At 42.5% G+C, this 21611-nt stretch overlaps 3 protein-coding genes across 3 annotated transcripts in view; all 3 read right to left on the bottom strand.

The window, feature by feature from the left end:
* TfIIFalpha (transcription factor IIFalpha) overlaps positions 1 to 3102 on the bottom strand; it is a 54612-nt gene extending 51510 nt beyond the window's left edge. Inside the window, exon 1 of the mRNA XM_069301430.1 lies at positions 3081 to 3102. Within this exon, the coding sequence (XP_069157531.1) occupies positions 3081 to 3086 (6 nt within the window). The 5' untranslated portion in view covers positions 3087 to 3102. The remainder of the gene's footprint in view (positions 1 to 3080) is intronic.
* Positions 3103 to 14871: 11769 nt separating this feature from the next.
* LOC138350423 (glutamic acid-rich protein-like) lies at positions 14872 to 15345 on the bottom strand. Its single transcript, XM_069301059.1, has 2 exons — positions 15219 to 15345; positions 14872 to 15161 (listed from the first exon to the last, which is right to left on the bottom strand). Exons 1-2 carry the CDS (start codon positions 15343 to 15345, stop codon positions 14872 to 14874), a joined length of 417 nt encoding a protein of 138 aa, XP_069157160.1.
* Positions 15346 to 16161: 816 nt separating this feature from the next.
* On the bottom strand, positions 16162 to 20101 carry LOC123769759 (uncharacterized). The gene is made up of 2 exons (XM_045761001.2): positions 19347 to 20101; positions 16162 to 18123 (listed from the first exon to the last, which is right to left on the bottom strand). The coding sequence occupies exons 1-2, from the start codon at positions 19516 to 19518 to the stop codon at positions 17135 to 17137; spliced, it is 1161 nt and encodes a 386-aa protein (XP_045616957.2). The 5' UTR covers positions 19519 to 20101; the 3' UTR covers positions 16162 to 17134.
* Positions 20102 to 21611: the final 1510 nt, after the last annotated feature.

Below are 21611 nucleotides of genomic sequence, written 5' to 3'. Positions count from 1 at the left end.
CAATGTTACTTAATCTTTGAGTACTTTTACTTTACACGTTGAGTACTGTTGCTTAACACCTTGAGTACTGTCACTTAACCCTTGAGTGCCCTTACTTAACCATTGAATACTGTCACTTAACCCTTGAGTACCCTTACTTAACCATTGAATGCTGTCACTTAACACTTGAGTGCTGTTACTTGACACCTTGAGTAGGTAATTAACCGTTGAGTAGTTACTTAACCCTTGAGTACTGTTACTTGACAACTTGGAACTGCTACTTAACAACTTGTGTACTGCTAACCCTTGAGTGTAACTAAACTATCAGATACAAAACAAACCAAAATATTGACAAAACACCACAAACAATGCACGATTCGAAATTACCACAAAATATCAAAGGTTAAAGACCTACCACAAAGTATCTAAGGTTAAAGGTCTACCACAAATTATCTAATGGTAAAGGCCTACCACAAAGTATCTAAGGCTAAAGGTCTACCACAAAGTATCTAAGGATAAAGGTCTACCACAAAGTATCTAAGGATAAAGGTCTACCACAAAGTATCTAAGGATAAAGGTCTACCACAAAGTATCTAAGGTTAAAGGCCTACCACAAAGTATCTAAGGCTAAAGGTCTACCACAAAGTATCTAAGGATAAAGGTCTACCACAAAGTATCTAAGGTTAAAGGCCTACCACAAAGTATCTAAGGTTAAAGGTCTACCACAAAGTATCTAAGGTTAAAGGCCTACCACAAAGTATCTAAGGTTAAAGGTCTACCACAAAGTATCTAAGGTTAAAGGTCTACCACAAATTATCTAATGGTAAAGGCCTACCACAAAGTATCTAAGGCTAAAGGTCTAAAACAAAGTATCTAAGGATAAAGACCTACCACAAAGTATCTAAGGTTAAAGGTCTACCACAAAGTATCTAAGGTTAAGGCCTACCACAAAGCATCTAAGATTAAAGGTCCACCACAAAGTATCTAAGGTTAAAAGTCAACCACAAATTATTTAAGGTTAAAGGTCTACCACAAATTATCTAAGATTAAAGGCCTACCACAAATTATCTAAGGTTAAAGGTCTACCACAAATTATCTAAGGTTAAAGGTCTACCACAAAGTATCTAAGATTAAAGGTCTACCAAAAAGTATTTAATGCCTACCACAAAATATCTAAGGTTAAAGGCCTACCACAAAGTATCAAAGCTTAAAGGTCTACCACAAAGTATCTAAGATTAAAGGTCTACCACAAAGTATCTAAGGTTAAAAGCCTACCACAAAGTATCTAAGGTTAAAGGCCTTCCACAAAGTATCTAAGGTTAAGGCCTACCACAAAGTATCTAAGGGTAAAGGCCTACAACAAAATATCTAAGGTTAAAGGCCTACCACAAAGTATCAAAGATTAAAGGACTACCACAAAGTATCTAAGGTTAAAGACCTACCACAAAGTATCTAAGGTTAAAGACCTACCACAAAGTATCTAAGGTTAAAGTCCTACCACAAATCACAAGAAAACGGAGGCTACCACAAAATACGTCACTGGGGGATTAAGTAAGACAAAACGAACTAAAGTAAAAACCACCTGCAGCAGAGCGCACGAAATTAAGACTAAACCACTGCAATGGACAAATTACAGTAGAAATGTATGTGAAGTGATGGAGCCGGGGCCTCACGTGTGGGTACTGGGTGCCCCCCCTTCCACTACACTTCCTCCTTCACCACTACTTTAACCCTCCCCACTTCTCATCCACCGCCACCATTCAACCACCACTACCTCTCATCCATTATAACTCCTGGAAGACACTGAATTGTGTAAGGGAATAACTGAAGGGCAGAAAACTAATGGTCAGTCAGGTGTGGAGGTTGAGAGATGTGACAAGGTGGCTTCCACCATTATGTTGAAATGCACAGCATTATGGACTAAGGTGATCTATGTGACGCCCGTCAAGTCTTAGATTCCAAATTATACTGTACTTCAGAGGGCAAAAAACCTCTGAACCGTAGGCTTATGTTGACCGCTGCGTGGTGACTGCTGTCACCTTCATTCATATAATTTATCAAAAATATGTTTATTTTATTTATTAATTATCTCGGTGTCACGAGGATAATATCCTACTGAAGGGGAGAAAATATATTATCTTAGCCAGAAGTAAGTACGTAGAATAGCATTAAAACCTCACATTGTTTCACATTTTGATCCATAATGAAGTACACTTAGAAATGCTAGGCTAATATTGTCACTCATACGGTTCATCAAAAGTGTCGTTAATATGAACTAATTACCACCATCATTGCTAGTTACCAATTATTAGTTTTTATTAATGGAACCTAATTTTCTGTATATCGGAGCTTAACTCCATGAAGTAAACAAACGCTTTGCCGCCAGACCTGCGGGTTTATTGATCAAATAATTACAATACAGTTACATCCTGCAACAATAACAAGTCATATAATATACAATACATATATACTTGAAGAAAGGAAGGTCTTGAGGGAAGGAAGGTCTTGAAGGAAGCCGACCTCGGGTGAAAGGAGGCTGTGACGATCTCTGTCTGGAACCCGTAGGTGCAGAACTCGGAAGTTCACCTCCTGGGGCTCGTGCGGCCCCCCCCCAGGCTCTGCTTCAGGAGGCTGGGGTCGTTGTTGCCCTTGCTAGGGTGGTTCTTCTCCGGCCCCGACCATGGCGGTCTCCGGGTTTAGAGTCCCTGTGCCTTCTTTTACCAACTTCGAGGTTAACTCCGGAACTGGAGCCCCTAGGACAGTTCGTTGTTGCCTTCAACCTCGTTCTGACAGTTCCTGCGACGGCGCTGGAACCAATCGTATTGGCGTTTGCCTTTCCAGTGGAGACTTTCGGCGCCGTGGAGAGGGGAAGGAACCTGCTGCTTGGGTGACAGCTTCTCCTCCATGTCAACCTACCCTGGCTTTGCGCCCTGGAGAGGCTACTCCAGGCCGACAACCAGAGCGCAACTCCATAGTCTCCTATGACTGATGGATGCCTACTACTATACAGTCCAAGCACTGTCCATTCACTACAACAAGAAGCAAACTGCATATGACCAAAGCTAGGACAAACAGAAATCAAGAGAACACATTCCACCGACCTGCATTCCTGCACGATACAGCTGATCTCCCGGTCACAAAAACAACAACAGTCAAGCGAGCATACATTCGGTACAATAACAGCTCCACCCCGTTAAGATATACTTTTATTTATTTATTTATTTATTTATTTATTTATTTATTTATTTATTTATATATATACAAGAAGGTACATTGGGTTTGTGAGAATACATTGGATAGTACAGTATTTACATTCTTGTAAAGCCATTAGTACGCACAGCGTTTCGGGCAGGTCCTTAATCTAGTAGATAATTTTAAGTAGGTAAACTGCATACAGCATTTTTACTACACTCCATAAAGGAGTAATTCAATAATCATTGAATAAAAAGCTGAATTGCATGGAAGATGGATTATTTTATTTCTGTAGAAAACGATTAATAAGAATACACAATTGAATTGGCCCGTGTAATGGATGAGGACGTGATTGCTATCAATCAAGAAACTATTAACATTCTAATTATGAAAGAATATACATGTAATTATCAAAAGAAGGCGCCAAGCCTAATGATGTTTTCAATAATTGTTTCGTTCGGTGTTATCAAGCACTATATATATTTTTAATATAACAATGTTTTACATATTATTCTGTTATGTATAGTTAGGTATAGGATAAGTTAGGTGTTTTGATTCTGTTCGACAAAATAATTTGCAGCTGAGTACGTTCAAAGCTCCCAGATGAAGCGTCACCCACGAATTTAAAACGCGAATAATTGCAAACATCCAAAACACCTGTACACGAAACAATACATAACAAAAGATAGTTTAAAAAATGTCCTTTTTGACTGGACAAAATAAAATTTGTCAAAATAAAATTTGAATGAATGAGCATTTGTGAACGGCATCAGCTGAGGGCCGAACACAGCCTCGAAGAACAACATAAATATTTTGTTTTGTTTAGTATGCGATATGTTGAAGTGCGGGTGGGTTGTACTTCTTGGTGCTCCTACCATGCATATATTGCAGGTAACATTCGACCCTCTAAATGAGTGGAATATTGCAAGGATAAAACGTGAACGTGACTCAGATGACGGGTTTCAAGTGGAAAATGAACCAACAGTTGACATAGTGGCCGTGAATTACCATCTGCAGAGTATATAGCAGGGCTCAGGAGACATATTGGAAGTAAAAGTTAGCAACCTTTTATGCAACTGTGTGGATACACATGGAGAGTTTACTTGTGGACTGTGTATACTATGTCTAAAGTATACTCCCTGGTTATACCTGTGGGAGGGAGGAAGAGTTCTACTCCGTAAGTTCTACTCCTCGCCCTAAAGCCCGGCATGAGGCCAGGCTTGACTAGTGATAACTTACTCCAAGCAGACTGTTGTTTGCAGCGGCCCGCACGCCCCTCATACCCAATACAAGCTGGTTGATCCGGCACTTGTTGCAACAACTTTGTCTAAATTGTTTCTTGAGCGTCTCAGTAAGCTGGTGTGACGGACGGAGACTGGGATCGCGTATCTGCTATTCCAGGTAAGATATTTATAGTGTTACTTTTAACACTGGCTCTTGTACTCTTAAGAGTACAAGAGCTATAGTGCTACATAGCCTTCCCGGTTTGGTGCTTTCTATTGATAATTACTTACTTACTTGTACTCTTAAGAATGAATTATAGTCCTAATGATTAAACATAATCAAAATCGCTTAGTTGTGCGGCGACAAAATTAAATGGAACTTTCACAGTGAAATAGGAAGGTTTTTACATTTCAGAACAGCTAAAAACCATTTAAAGCAGAATACACCAATACTGTACATTGAGTGCATTATATTAGTGGCTATTTATTTGTTGTTTTTGGCAATTTTAGAAATAGTTTTTTTCGTGGGGATGTCAATTTAGTTTGAAACCTGATCTAGGGAAATGAACTTTGGACACATTAATGTGCAGGATTGAAGTCACGAGTGATGTCACCTAAGTTTTAATATTGCTATACTTCATTTGGGGCAATTTTAGTAGATTTGAGGGTGAAAGAGAGAACAATATTTAATGGGTCTGATATTTTCATCAACGTCATATTAAAGGCATAAAATCTCCAAGGCAATTTTGAAATTAGAGATAAATTAAATTATAAAAGCTGAAAGCAAGAGCAGACTTGTAAATATTTTACAACGAGAATGCTACCCAGGCGAATATTAACGCCTAGAAACAAATTGTTAAAATTTGACATTTTAACGGCAAATTGGATTATTGTGTAGTGGCCCTTTGGCCACTTCTAGTATAAAGGAAGCTGCAAGATTTCCTATTTTGATGAAAGGTAATCATAGGTAAGGTAAGGTAAGGTAATTAGAAGAACATAGGCGAATCCAATAATATGCCTATCATAGCACTTGGAAGCGATACGAGGACAAGGAACTGCGGGTTACTGAAGGTTAACTTCTGATATAAAGTACCAATAGTAAGGTTAGCCACTATGGTATTAGTGGTGTGATCTTCCTCCCTAGGCTGAGCAGTGTTGAACATAGTCTGAGCAGTTATGAGAACCTTCTGAGCATTGTTGAATATGGTCTGAGCAGTGATGACAATGGACTGAGCAGTGTTGAACGATGTGGGAAATTCCACCACACATTGATGTTTAAATCTTATATGATATGTATGTATCCATGTATGTATATATACAGCTTTTCCCCCGTATCAACTTACCCTGGCTTTGCGCCCTGGAGAGGCCACTCCAGGTCAGGTTATCTTGAGATGATTTCGGGGCTTTTTAGCGTCCCCTCCACCCCCAGGAAGCAGTCCGTGACAGCTGACTAACACCCAGGTACCTATTTTACTGCTAGGTAACAGGGGCATAGGGTGAAAGAAACTCTGCCCATTGTTTCTCGCCGGCGCCTGGGATCGAACCCAGGACCACAGGATCACAAGTCCAGCGTGCTGTCCGCTCGGCCGACCGGCTCCAGACCGACAACCAGAGCGCAACTCCATAGTCTCCTGAGACTGATGGATGCCTACTACTATGTAGGTACATCACATAAGCCATATGGACAAGGGGCATACTTGGTGTACCTACATACAAACATATTAAATAAGATTTATATAACTCTGATGGAATTTTCCACAAACATGGCCTGAGCAGTGTTGAGCATGGTCAGAACAATGAACAATACTTTGTATTGAGAATGAATGGTTTGAGCAGTGTTGAGCAAGGGGATTAATATTCTCTACACCCACAATTTTAGCTACCCTCAGTGTTATTCACATAATACGAGCTTGACTATACATGATATGTCACTTCGCCACACACACACACACACACACACACACACACACACACACACACACACACACACACACACACACACACACACACACACACACACACACACACACAGCAATCATTCAAAACTTTGTATACCACATATGTCAGACCAATCCTGGAGTATGCAGCTCCAGCATGGAGTCCATAGCTAGTCAAGCATAAGACTAAACTGGAAGAGGTTCAAAAGTTTGCCACCAGACTAGTACCCGAACTGAGAGGCATGAGCTACGAGGAGAGACTACGGGAATTAAACCTCACGTCGCTGGAAGACAGAAGAGTTAGGGGGATATGATCATCACATACAAGATTCTCAAAGGAATTGATAGGATAGATAAAGAAAGGTTATTTAACACAAATGACACACGCATTAGGGGGACACAGGTGGAAATTGAGTGCCCAGAGATATTAGCAAGAGTTTTTTTTTGTGTCAGAGTAGTTGACAAATGGAATGTATTAGGAAATGATGTGGTGGAGGCATACTCGATTCACAGTTTTAAGTGTAGATATGATAGAGACCTCAGGAATATGTACACCAGTTGATTGACAGTTGAGAGGCGGGACAAAAGGGTCAGAGGTCAACCCCTGCAAGCACAAGGAAAAAATAGATCGGTTAGAAAGGCGGGGTCCAAGAGCTAATAGCTAGATTCTACAGGCACAGTTAATAAATACACACACACACACATATACACATTGTCCTTACTATCACGACTTTCACTTTACATGATACTAAACACGCTCCTCACGATACTGTTAAGAGGCGGGACTAAAGAACTGAAGCTCAACCCCGCAAGCACAACTAGGTGAGTACACCCTGTCCACAACCCAGGATATTTACTTTTTCCATCCAGATGAAGTAAGAAAAATCTGTTCTACACTACATGTTGTTCAGTTTGTCGTAGGCCGAATTGAAGGATATAGGAACATGTGATTCAACCCCATCCTCTTGGCCTGGATGGAACAGTGACGGTTTCTCACAACATGGAATATAAATCTACACTGTAGGAATTCTAATTGACAGTAAAGTATATTTTGCTTGAAGAACTGTCGATTACACAGTCGTATTCTTTCAGCAAGTTGCGACCTATGATAAAACTTGGTGTGGGATAAGTTCTCTTCATCAGTGCCTTAACTTTAACTGAATCCTTGCCATTCATGTGAATTTAAACTCGCCTTGGAGGGATTCCCCCGGTAGTGGCACAATGGTCATTTAAACATTTAGAAGAAATGTAGAAGTGTTCGGCGCCTGTGTCCACTAACATCTGATGGGGTGGATCAGTCCGGGCAGGTGTGAAGTGCGTGTTCATAGTGTTATTGATGTTCCCTTGGGTCTTCAACACACTCTTACTCAAGATATTCCTGCCATTGAAGTGCAGTTTTGGCGCGTTCTTCGATAAATTCAAGATAATCTAGTTACGACTCATTGATGCAATGTCTAAAAAGCAGTTACCTCTCAAATTATAATCATCACACTCTTTCGGCAGCACTTCAATATCTAAATGTATTTTTTCCCCGTTTTAGAACTTGACAAGAACGTCGTCCACGACTCCAATATCCAGTTCAGCCACATGCTAAAAAAATTAGGTTAAGCATTTGGATTAACGAGTCACTTTCTCAAGAAGCCCCAGCCTCTGTGCTTAACGGTGCGTCAAGAAGGGCAAAGTGGTCCCAGAGTCCACCAACATGTTGCACCAGACGCCGTTGATCGTAACGTTAACGAAACACTGATCATCTAAGATGACCCACGGGATGCGTCTGAGGTTTTAAGGGCGGCTAGCGAGGATGGGGGCAGGACTGAGGTACAGATCCAGAGTTTCAAACTTGTTGTGAAGCCTTAGGCTTCGGCGGCGAGGGCGGCCAAAAACGAATCTGCCAGATCTGAGCTTCATTGTTGGTTTATGGACACGATGTAAATGAGAAACTATATATATTGAAGATTCCTAGTTAATTACAAGTTAATATAATATGCGTAATAACGCACAATATAGGTACAATAATCTTATTATGATCAATATCTTAGATAGAAAGGTTTATAGTTAAGTTGGAACTTCGATTCTTTAAATTTATATACAGTGATTTACATATTTAAGAAGAAAAGTAAACATGAAGAGCTAGACGTCACTGGACTGTAGTCAAGTGATAGGTAAGCAGCACGAGGAAGCTGCGGAAACTCCACAACCGAGACTTCAGTAATATAACTTCAATGATATTACTGAAGTCACAAGTACAGTCACAGACTCTTAGTACCTTACATGGGGGCGACGGTGGCAGGTACATCAGCAACCAAACACACGAGGAACACCAAACCACTTCCCTGTCGACACTGATGAGTCAATATACATGCAAAAGTCCCCCGTGTTCATTTTGGCGTTCATTATGTACACTATAAATTTGTAGCTGAGGTGTTACTATTGAAGCCTTCTTACCTATGCGGTTAGAAGGCCGTAAAAGATGAGTTACAAACATAATCTGTATTCTATGTTGGATTTATCGAGTTAGTACATACCTAAAGCCACTAATACGCACAGCGTTTCGGGTAAGGAGAAGGACAACAGTACTTGTCTTGGATTTAGAAGGATAACTTCCTTCCTGATGGAGTTGAATTGTATATAATTGTGATTAAATTATTTCGATATTCGAATACTGTCTCGTTTCCATTCTTTGCTTTATATAAGGCCAATGGTCATGGGGGAAGGGAAACTTCAGGGGCTTACCGCGGGCGTGATCTACACTACACCATAATATGACAAAACATACACAACAACAAGCACACCAAAATACACAGTAACATATACTACAGAATACACATATACGCATAACATAAAACTACAAAATACACATATACGCATAACATGTATAATAATATACACAAAACATACAGCACAACATGCTGAACAATTTAGTGGAGATTTGTTGTCACCACTACACAACATACACAAGATGCTCAACAACATGTACCATATCAAAGCATAAACAATAACATACAGAAAACATACGTAACATGAGCACAAATAAAAACAAACACAAAAGTGCAGAGGTTTGCAAAAGACTTGTTCCCAGTGCCAAAAGGGTTGAACTGTGGGGAAAGACTGAGGGAAGTTGGCCCTCACAGCTCTGGAAAGAGAAGAGGTATCTACGGGTTCACCATAGCCCGTGCTGCTTGGAGCTTTTTGTTCCAAGTAGCGAATCTTTAACAACAACAAACAGAGAAGAGGTAATACACACATAAATCACAATAGCGTGATGTATCAAATGAACAAATCCGCGAGGGCCGTAATGAGGGTTCCTTGTGGATTTGTTCATGAGAAGAGGTAACATTGGTCAGCTAACCTACTGGAACCGGTTAGGTTAATCGCTGAAATCGGTTAGATTAATGCCTCATGTTTTTGCCCTAATACATTCTAAATACCTTTAATGACATTTAAAAAAAACGAATTCAAAACTGCATGCACAGAGTATAGCCAGAAACTCGCATAACGTACAATAAAGATTTGCAATATATTTTGAAACAAATGTTGCCAGATCTGAGCTTCATTGGTGTTTACATACACGATGTAAATGAGAAGTTAAGTTGAAACAAATCAGCCAGCCAGATCGAGAGAGCACTGAGCAAACTAAATAAATCAAGAGCAACAATGATGAAAAATAGCTTGACTTTAATCAAGAAACTGACTTTAAAAATGGCTAGGCTATATAGATAATATACTGACTTTAAAAATGGCTTTGCTGTATAGATAATAAACTGACTTTAAAAATGGCTTGGCTGTATAGATAATATACTGACTTTAAAAATGGCTTGGCTGTATACAAACAGAAATCACAATAGCGTTATGCATCAAATGATTGATGTATCACGAATCACAAATATTAATTATAGATTAAGGCAGCGTCTGGGATCCTCTCGGACGTAGGTTCAAACCCTCGTCACGGCCGTTGTGGATTTGTTCATAGGCTGTATAGTTAACAAACTGACTTGAAAAATGGCTAAGCTGTATGTTAACAAACTGACTTGAAAAATGGCTAGGCTTTAGTTAAGAGACTGAGCTAAAACTTTCACATATAAAAAAGTCTAAACAAGTAGACATAATTTAAAAGATCCGGCATTAATGTTTGCCTCAAGGACTTATTATACTATACTACTCGTATAGTTAACCACATACTACATATGAGATCTATTCAAGCGGATCCCACGACTAAAAATGATATCAAACCTTTTAATATTTAATCCTTAATGATAATTTTATTACACAGTCAATCAACTCTGACACTCCACCCTCTTTAGTCATTGCTGTGGGGGCTTGACTTGGGATTTATAGATCTGGCGATCTTGCAAGCACATTTTGAGAAAGTACATTTCGATGTGTGCACTCCTCCTAACTAAAGAGTACACTATTCACTCCCCCTACACCTGCACTCTCGATCCCCTCCTACACCTGCACTCTCAAACCCCCCCCCCCCTACAGTGTACAAACCGCACCCACACAGTCACACGTGCACAGGGCGAGCGACTGCTATCTACGTCGCATGTACGATTTAGAGGGCGGCCACTATAATGGTCGGCAGCTGATTGGCGAAGCGTCTGAGTGTGTGGGGCTGATTACCCTCTTCCTCCATGGTTCTGCCCCCTCGTGTGGGAGGGGGTTGACTGAATGGCCAGTGGAATAGAATGTGTGCTTGCAGGAGGCGATGGAATGGGTACAAGAGACCTTGGAGGCGATGAAATGGGCATTGGAGATCGTGGAATGGGACACGTGATGGGTGTGGGGATGGGGGGGGGGCATGGGTTCGAAGTCGGTAATGGAATGAGACAATAAATGGGGTAAATTGGCACTGAGAGACCGATATATTGAAGGGTGCTGAGATTGATTGGAGGTTGTAAATATTTGTAGGGTCTCTACAAGAGTGAGGGGGGAGGGAGTGGGCAAGCGGGCCTGGGGTGCTGTGCCCCAGGCCCCCCCCCCCACCCATCACCCACAGTGATGGGTGAGGGGGGGGGGCAAGGACAATAATGTCATAGACTGTGAAGGGGAATCTGGGGGGTCGTGTGTGGAAATGTGTGGTAGTGGGAAGTGAGATAGCAAGAACATGTTCGAAATGATGATGTTCAAAATAAGGCACATAGGGCACTAGAACGTATCTTATATATTAGTTCCAGAAGCATTAGCATTAAAACACCTGGTGTTATTCTTCAGCTGTATCATGCTCTTGTTAAGCCCATAACATAAGAATGAAGGTTACTGCAGAAGGTCTATTGGCCCATATGAGGCAGCTTCTATTTATATCCACTCAATCTCATTCATATATGGGATTGGGTGGATAACCTATGATGGGTGGATAACTTACGATTGGGTGGATAACCTCTCTATCCTACGCTTGAAAAAAATCAATGGATCCTACTTCTATTATGGTACGCGTTAATTAGTTCCACAAATCAACAACCTTATTACCGAACCAGTATTTACCCAGGTCTTTCCTCAATCTAAACTTATCCAATTTATACCCATTGTTTCGTGTTGATACTTTTAATACTCTGTTAATATTCCCTTTGTTATGGCCATTCATCCACCTGTACACCTCTATCATAATTCTTCGCCTTTCTAGAGAATGTAAATTAAGCTTTGTCATTCTTTCTGCTATCAACTGGGTTTCTAATTGAGACTGAGTTTAAATCTGATTGAAAACTCTCATAGAAATATGACAGGTTTCTAATTTACGGGATTAACTTTGTCACCTTACGCTGGACGCGTTCTAGCGAATTTATATCCATTCCATAGTATGGCGACCTAAACTGAACTGCATAACCTAAATGGGGCATAACCAGAGCAAGATATAGCTGACGAACACCACATGTTTTATTACTAACGCTTCGATTAATAAATCCCAGTGTCCTAGTTGCCTTATTACGAACATTTATGCATGGATTTTTTTTGTTTTAAATTCTTACTAATTTTACAGAGCTTTTCACTGCACATGGACTTGATTTTATTTGATTGACCGTCACTCTCTGCATTCTGTTTGACAGAAAGTTGAAAATCCAACGCCCCATTTTACCCGTTATTCCTATTGATTTTTTATGTTGTTTGTTGATGTGCTAAACAGAGCCTTATATTGGCTTCTTAGAATTTCACTCATTTCTTTGTTGTCCTCTGTGTACGAACCTGGTCCAATTCTATTTCCTCAGACTCGGATGATTGCTTCGGCTTTTGCTCTATTTCCTCGATCTCCCTATTTAGATTTATTTTCCTTTTTTTGTGATAGTCGTGTCTGTTTAAGCATTTCCGAAATTTTGTTCCTTCCCTCTGTACAGTCGTCAGTGTTTACTCTCTAGAGTGGTCCTCTTTCTTACACTCCTCACAGGCTTCAAGCAGACCTTGTATGCTTCAGCTGTCAGTTGAGCTATTCCCTGTGTGGGAATTTTGTTGCTTAAGACCGTTTCCCATTGAATGTTTGCATGGTCTATATTTATTTTTCCCCAGACGATCCTCTTATTGTTGAGACTGAATTGATTGAATAATCCTTCTCTCTTGTTGGGTCTCTTGGACCTATTACCGTTATTAATGTTAGTTTGCACTTCAGTGAGCTTATGGTCTGAGTATATAGTGTCTGAGATTGTAATGTCTCTGATTAGTTCATCATTGTTTGTGAATATCAGGTCAAGTGTGTTTTCGTTCCTAGTTGGTTCTGTAATCTGTTGATTGAACGAGAATTTGTCACAGAATCTAACAAGTTCTCTGACCTGTGGTTGATTATTTCTAGGTTAGTTCCCTGCTATGATATTATTGTTTGCCATTCTCCATTTTAGACTTGGTAGACTGAAGTCTCCAAGGAAGATAATATCTGGAACTGGGTTTGCTTGGTCATCAAGGATGTTCTTTGGAGTGGTAAGATACTCGCCTGGCGTTTCGCAAGCGCCTTGCCTTGGGTTCGAATCCTGGCCGGGGAGGATTGACCGGGCGCCAATTCTTAACCGTAGCCTCTGTTCACCCAGCAGTGAATGGGTACCTGGTTGTTAAACGATTCGGCGGGGTCGTATTCCGGGGAAATTAGGGTTAAGGACCTGCCCGAAACGCTATGCGTACTAGTGGCTTTACAAGAATGTAAAAAAACTCTTGTATTCACCTGGACTGTATAGGTCTCGAACCCTGGACCCCACACGTGTGAGGCCGTAGCACTATCATCTTGGCTATCACCAGTCTTAAAAAGAAAAGCTTTCAGAAGCAGCATCCTGATGCATACTGAAATTTTCTTATGAAAATTTCCTTTTTTAAGACTGTTAATAGTCAAGTTGCTAGTGCTAGCTAGGGCTTCACACGCATGGGATCCGGGGTTCGAGACCCATATAGTCCAGGGGAATGGAATGTTCATTTCCACGGAAGTGTGGATGGCAATATATATGTTCTCTATTTTGTGCATCTGATCTGCGAATTCTTCAACCGTTGTATCTGGCGGTTTATATATTAGTATAATAATTAGGTTTATTTGTTCTGCCTTGATTTCAAGTACCTTTACCACCTCATTGGTTGAGTTTAGTAGCTCTGTGCATACCAGATCCTCTTTAATATACAGACCTACTCCTTTCTCTATTTGACCTAGTTTTTCTATCACATATATATATTATAATTTGGAATCCAGATTTCATTATCCATGTAATCTTTCATTACAATTTTTTTTTCACGTGTTTTTTCAAATTTTTTATCACGTGTTTATTTTCGTGATATACACACATGTAATCTTTCATATATGAGTTTCCGTGAATGCCCCAAATATTGAGTAAGACTCTACTAGACGGCCATTTATGAACTTAACTTTATTTCTTGATTTTGACTTTAGGCTTTGTATGTTTGCAAATCTGAATAATTTTCAATAATGCCTATTACTTTTGAAGGGTTTTGGTAGTTCTCCCTCCTCTCCATCCTGATCCAGGGTGTGTTGTTCTGGCAGTGGTTCGTCCAGTTTTGGTAGTGGTACTGGGTAGTGTGGTAGTTTCTGTGTAGTTGGGGGTGTGTAGTATGTGTAGGCTTGATGACGAATTGTAGTCCAGTCTTGGGCATTTCCCCCTCCCCATCCGTACTCCTACAACGTTTCTGTCTGCCTGCTCCTCTGTTTCTACCTGCCTCTAAAAAACTTCCAGGGGTTAATTATTAATATATTGGACCTCCTCTCTGCTATAGCGCTGTGTACCTCTCACGTGAAAGTCAGGGCATTGAAGATCACAGCATTTTCTCTCATTAACTGAGAGTTTGCATAGTTTAGGGTGAAAATGTCTACACTTTGTTCCAAAAGGACATTTACCCCTCCCTAATGTGTTTCGGCATTTTCGGGGATGCATGAATGTGCATTCTGTGCCTTTGAGCCCCTATCTGCACATTCCGTTTATATAATATTTGCAAATATTTTCATTTGTGATTTTATTCTGGGTGGTTATACCTGTTCATGCCTTGGCCACCTCTGTTTGAGGGTAGTGTTTTTTGTCCTAACTTTTTCCTTTCCGTATTCTTTCTCAGTATTGTTCTCATCTTTCTCAGTTTTTGCTCTCATCTTTCTCAGTTTTGCTCTCATGTTTCTCAGTTTTGCTCTCATGTTTCTCAGTTTTGCTCTCATCTTTCTCAGTTTTGCTCTCATCTTTCTCAGTATTGCTCTCATGTTTCTCAGTATTGCTCTCATCTTTCTCAGTTTTGCTCTCATCTTTCTCAGTTTTGCTCTCATCTTTCTCAGTTTTGCTCTCATCTTTCTCAGTTTTGCTCTCATCTTTCTCAGTATTGTTCTCATCTTTCTCAGTTTTGCTCTTATGTTTCTCAGTATTGTTCTCATCTTTCTCAGTTTTGCTCTCATGTGTCAGTTTTTGCTCTCATCTTTCTCAGTTTTTGCTCTCATCTTTCTCAGTTTTGCTCTCATCTTTCTCTTTCTCAGCATTGCTTTCATTATTCATATTACGGGTTTGCTCTTTAACATTGTCGTCGTTTTTTATGTACCTCGACGCAATGATCCATTCCATAATATGGCTGTAGAATAGGTTGGTGATCTATTCCATAATATGGCTGTAGAATAGGGGGTGATCCATTTCATAATATATATGTAGAATAGGGGGTGATCCATTCTATAATATGGCTGTAGAATAGGTTGGTGATCTATTCCATAATATGGCTGTAGAATAGGGGGTGATCCATTTCATAATATATATGTAGAATAGGGGGTGATCCATTCTATAATATGGCTATAGAATAGGGTGGTGATCTATTCCATAATATGGCTGTAGAATAGGGGGTGATCCATTCTATAATATGGCTGTAGAATAGGGTGGTGATCTATTCCATAATATGGCTGTAGAATAGGGGGTGATCCATTTCATAATATATATGTAGAATAGGGGGTGATCCATTCTATAATATGGCTGTAGAATAGGGTGATGATCCATTCCATAATATGGCTGTAGAATAGGGTGGTGATCCATTCCATAATATGGTTGTAGAATAGGGGTGATCCATTCTATAATATGGCTGTAGAATAGGTGGTGATCCATTCTATAATATGGCTGTAGAATAGGGTGGTGATCCATTCCATAATATGGCTGTAGAATAGGTGGTGATCCATTCCATAATATGGCTGTAGAATAGGGTGGTGATCCATTCTATAATATGGCTGTAGAATAGGGTGGTGATCCATTCCATAATGTGGCTGTAAAAAAACAGCGCGAAAGAGAAAATAAAATAATTACAGTAAAAATAATTTTTTCTGTATAAAAGTTATCTTAATTATCTCCCGTGTTCTGTCTCCTGCAGCTCGTCACTAGCTTAAGGAAAGTAAAGAGTAGTCTGTTTATCAAATTTTATTTGTGAATAACAAATTTAGAAAAAATAAAGTACCTTTTAGAGCAGTTAGTTTACCCAATATGGGTGTGGAGTGGATGAGGGGACTAGCTTATGGAGTCGTATGGGTGTGGGATGGATGAGGGACTAGCGTATGGAGTAGTATGGGTGTGGGATGGATGGAGGGACTAGCGTATGGAGTAGTATGGGTGTGGGATGGATGATGGGACTAGCGTATGGAGTGGTATGGGTGTGGGGTGGATGAGGGACTAGCTTATGGAGTGGTATGGGTGTGGGATGGATGGAGGGACTAGCGTATGTAGTAGTATGGGTGTGGGATGGATGGAGGGACTAGCGTATGGAGTAGTATGGGTGTGGGATGATGGAGGGACTAGCGTATGGAGTAGTATGGGTGTGGGATGGATGGAGGGACTAGCGTATGGAGTAGTATGGGTGTGGGATGGATGAGGGGACTAGCGTATGGAGTGGTATGGGTGTGGGATGGATGGAGGGACTAGCGTATGGAGTAGTATGGGTGTGGGATGGATGAGGGGACTAGCGTATGGAGTAGTATGGGTGTGGGATGGATGGAGGGACTAGCGTATGGAGTAGTATGGGTGTGGGATGGATGAGGGGACTAGCTTATGGAGTGGTATGGGTGTGGGATGGATGAGGGGGACTAGCGTATGGAGTAGTATGGGTATGGAGTGAAGGGTACAGGTGAAGGCAGTGCCAGCAGCCAGGTATGGAGTCACATGTTGCTTCAACACCACAGTTGGACTCTCTGGAAGGTTCTCTGGGCTATTAAGGGTACTTCGCAGCCCTCAAGAGGTTTCCCTGCGCCTTCAAGATGAGGCTTTGAGTGAGATGAACATGGAGACCTTCCCCGTGTTCTTCAGTTTCCTCCAGATGGGAAAACAGTGCTCCACCTCACTCGTTAAGACTTCACGCCAGCCTCTTAAGTCTCACACGAGTCTCTTAAGTCTGACCGAGTCGTCGTCTCCTCCTCCTCCTTCTTTTCCGTCTCTCTTGGTATCTCTGGACGAACTTATTGACGACTCTGTCTCTAAGTCTCCTGCCGATGGTCTTCTCGTAGTGGAGGGCCGCGTTTTGCGTCCCGTACACCATGGCGTACTGGGCGATCTCCCTCTTGAAGGACTTGCTCAGTTTCTTCCTGGGGTTGCGTCGATCTCTCGCAGGCTCCCGCTGGGGAGGGTAGGTCTTCCTGGAGCCGCCATCGCCGATCTGGCCTCGGGGGTTCCAGCCGTACTCGCGGTGGTGGTTGATCTTGTAGTCCCCGACGACGCTCTCGTAGCTGGTGGAGCTCCAGGGCGAGGTGCCGGACCTGCTCCAGACGATGTAGTGACCGCCGCTGGAGATAACTTTCCGCTTAGTGCGTCCAGGGTTCTCCAGGTCACTGGTGCTCGCTAGGTCCTCCGAGCGCACCAGGTCCCCAGGAATCACCAAGTCACCAGAGTCTAAAAAGTCTTCGGGGCTCACTATATCACCGGGGAATAGCACGTCATTTTGACGGAAACGCTCTTCAGTGCTCACCATACTTCTAGTGCTCACCACATCCCCAGAGCTCACTACCCTCCCGGAGCTCAACAGATCCCCAGGGATCACTATATCACCGGTGTCCATCGAGTCCACGGAGCTGTCGGCGCCCATCAGATCAGGGTTGTCAGCACTCACCAGGTCCCCGGGGCTCACCAGGTCGTCGTAGTCCCCCAGATCACTAGCAGAGCCGAAGGCCGCCTGATGGTGGTGGTGGTGGGTGACGAACGAAGGATAGGAGTCGAAGTGAGGCAGGGTGGATAGTGGGCGTAGCCACACGGGTTGACTAACCACGCCTCCTTCTGGAGGGTGTGACCAGAGAGAATGGCTAACCACACCTCCTTCCGGAGGGCGTGGCCAGACAGGCTGACTAACCACGCCCCCTTCCGATGATGTTGACCACCACGGACCTGGGGAAGTAAACGCTCTTAACTTATGATACTAAGAAACTGTACTGTTCTTAATATTACATCCTAGTAACAGCGCTAAGAAGCTATCATTATGATCTTTGTTGACACTACTGGCTGCTAACAATGGCTACTGATGACCTCTATGGGAGAAAAGAAATCTGAAGCGACAACGCTAAGAGAGGGGAAGGCTGAAGAGACAATTTTGAAAAATCATAAGATATCAACGCTGGAAAATCCTAAGATATCAGTGCTGGAAAATCATAAGATATCAGCGCTGGAAAATCATAAGATATCAGCGCTGGAAATCATAAGATATCAGCACTTAATCATATCATATCAGCCCTGAACAAACATAAGATATCAGCGCTGAGCAATCATAAGATATCAACGCTGGATAATCATAAGATATCAGCGCTGGAAAATCATAAAATATCAGCGCTGGAAATCATAAGATATCAGCACTTAATCATCATATGATATCAGCCCTGAACAATCATAAGATATCAGCGCTGAACAATCATAAGATATCAACGCTGGAAAATTATAAGATATCAGCGCTGGAAAATCCTAAGCTATCAATGCTGGAAAATCATAAGATATCAGAGCTTAACAATGATAAGATATCAGTGTTTAATAATAAGATATCAGCCCTGAACAAACATAAGATACCAGCGCTGAACAATCATAAGATATCAGCGCTGAACAATCATAAGATATCAGCGCTGAACAATCATAAGATACCAGCGCTGAACAGTCATAAGATATCAGCGCTGAACAATCATAAGATACCAGTGCTGAACAGTCATAAGATATCAGCACTGAACAATTTCAAGATAGCCCTGAACAAATAAGATAGCCATGAACAAAAATAAGATACCAGCGCTGAACAGTCATAAGATATCAGCGCTGAACAATCATAAGATACCAGTGCTGAACAGTCATAAGATATCAGCGCTGAACAATCATAAGATATCAGCGCTGAACAGTCATAAGATATCAGCGCTGAACAGTCATAAGATATCAGCGCTGAACAGTCATAAGATATCAGCGCTGAACAGTCATAAGATATCAGCGCTGAGCAATTATAAGACAATAGCTTTGAAAAGCTATTGTCAGGTAAAAAGCTATTGTCAAACATGGTAAAAGAAGTACTATGAAGAGGAGTTGTGAGAAGAGGAGGGAAAGGGAAGAGTATAGGAGAAGGAGGAGACAAGATGAGTTACCTGGTGGGGAGGCGCGTCCTTGGGCCGTGGAGAAGACTAGGAAGAGGCGGAGGAGAAGGAAGAGGAAGAAGGGAAGGTGGAGGATGGGTAGCAAGTGGAGGCGTGGAGACACCGTCGTCCACATGACCGCCCCGGCACCTCTCTCACCACTCAACTGAACTTCCTCCGCCATAACCCGCCTTATATACCCGGGCCCTGCCCTCGCCTCCTCCTGCCGGCGTCAAGACCAACGTCGGTGTCTGCGCTATGTTGTTCTGATACAGTCAGCTACTCGGAACAAGTGCCATGTAGCACGGGCTATGGTGAGCCCGTAACTTACCTGGGACTGGAGAGGGGCAAGTAGCACGGGCTAGGGTGAGCCCGTAACTTATACGTGGCACAGGAGTGGGGCAAGTAGCACGGGCTATGGTGAGCCCGTAACTTACCTGGCACAGGAGTGGGGCAAGTAGCACGGGCTATGGTGAGCCCGTAACTTACCTGGCACAGGAGCGGGGCAAGTAGCACGGGCTATGGTGAGCCCGTAATGGACTTACCTGGCACAGGAGCGGGGCAAGTAGCACGGGCTATGGTGAGCCCGTAATGGACTTACCTGGCACAGGAGCGGGGCTGTCCTGTGTGTACTAGTAGGCTCTATAACACCCGTACTCCCTTGAACCCTGTGACGTTATTGTGACGGTACATACCTTCTTCATGTTGTTGTTTAAGATTCAGCTACTGGGAACAAAACGTTCCAAGTAGCACGGGCTATGGTGAGCCCGTAGTGGACTTACCTGGCACAGGAGCGGGGCTGTAATTTTTGAATGCTACACGTACTTTTTGTTTCGGTCTTGTATCGGGGGGTTGGGGGGTGGGGGAGGAGGTTTGAACCAGGGGTGGGGTGGGGGGGGGGACTTTTTACTGAGCGGAGATTGGTTGAGGACCCGGTCTTGAGAGCAGGATGGTTAATATGCTGTTAAGGTTCGTTTAATAATACTGTGGCTTGGAGTTAAAACTTGGGAGGTCTCGCTTCGTGCAGGTCGGCGTTCAATCCCCGACCGTCCACCAAGTGGTTGGGCGGGTTCCTTTCCCGCCGTCCCATCTAAAATCCTTATCCTAACTCCTTCTCAGTGCTATATAGTCGAAATGGCTTGGCGCTTTCCTTTGATAATTCCCTCCCTCTCTTGTGCTGGGGTACAGTAAGTGTGGTAGTTCATCATGGAATACATGATGGCTCGTACGTACTTATACAGTACTTGTGCTGTAATACAGCACAAGTACTGTATTTTGGCTCGTACTGTTACGAGCCAAAAGTTATATAGTGTGCAGAGAAGTGTACACACCTTCACTGGTACTGTAATGTACACAAAAGTAAGTGGTAGATTGTATGGAGAGAAAGTGATCGCTGGTCTTGAAATTGCTTCCCCCGTCTACTGTTTCTTGATAAGTTGGGCATGTACCCCTCCTCACTGGAGGCAGATGAGGAGGCGTCAGTCCTCATTTCCCCCCCCCCCCCCCCAAGATTTCTCTATATCACCCGGAAATTTCTGTACTCCATCCCGTGCCTTTGGGTTTTAAAAACTTCTTGGGTTCGCATAGACAAGTGTTGTTACAGACGTTAGTGTATGCCTCCCCCCTTCTGATACGAGGTACACTTTCCAGTTTTGATACCTTGCAATCTCCTCTCGAGCCGTGAGAAGTGTCTCCTCATCCTTACATTTCATTTTGAGCCGTAATGTCCTTCCCGCGTCTCTGCAGCCTGGCGAAAGTTGGAGACTGGGCAGAGAGAGCGATGGTGGGCATGATGCCTTCCTCTATAGTCATCAAGAACCTTCTGCAATCGGGACAGCATGGCGACCGGTCAGACGTGACTGGGGTCGTCGAGGTCACTCATCGTAGTGACTGGGGTCAGCACGTCATCCACGCCCTTCTTGCCAGAGTTAATGGGCTCCAAGGCGCGAGAACCCGTGACGAGGGCTGACGTCTTTCAGGTATATCACTGGCAGACGATCCCTCACTGAAACTCAGACGGAAATCTTCCCTACAGCTACACGCTTGTCTTATCTCTGCAGTTTGCAGTGTCTACGAAGAGGATGCAGAGGGCTTACACTGACCGGCTAAGCTGGACCGGCGCCTAAGGCGTAGATATCGTGGGGAGAGAGTCATAGGTCTTCTTACCTAAAGGCTTCAGTATGCTGATGTTTTGCTCCCCTATGAAATTTCTCGTTTTCAAACAATTAAAAAATGTGCATAAGTTCATTTTAGTATTAAATGGCAAAGTTCCAAAAG

The sequence above is a fragment of the Procambarus clarkii genome, chromosome 45 (genome assembly GCF_040958095.1).
Source record: "Procambarus clarkii isolate CNS0578487 chromosome 45, FALCON_Pclarkii_2.0, whole genome shotgun sequence".
Taxonomy (NCBI): Eukaryota; Metazoa; Arthropoda; class Malacostraca; order Decapoda; family Cambaridae; genus Procambarus; species Procambarus clarkii.
This window is presented reverse-complemented; position numbering and strand designations above follow the sequence as displayed.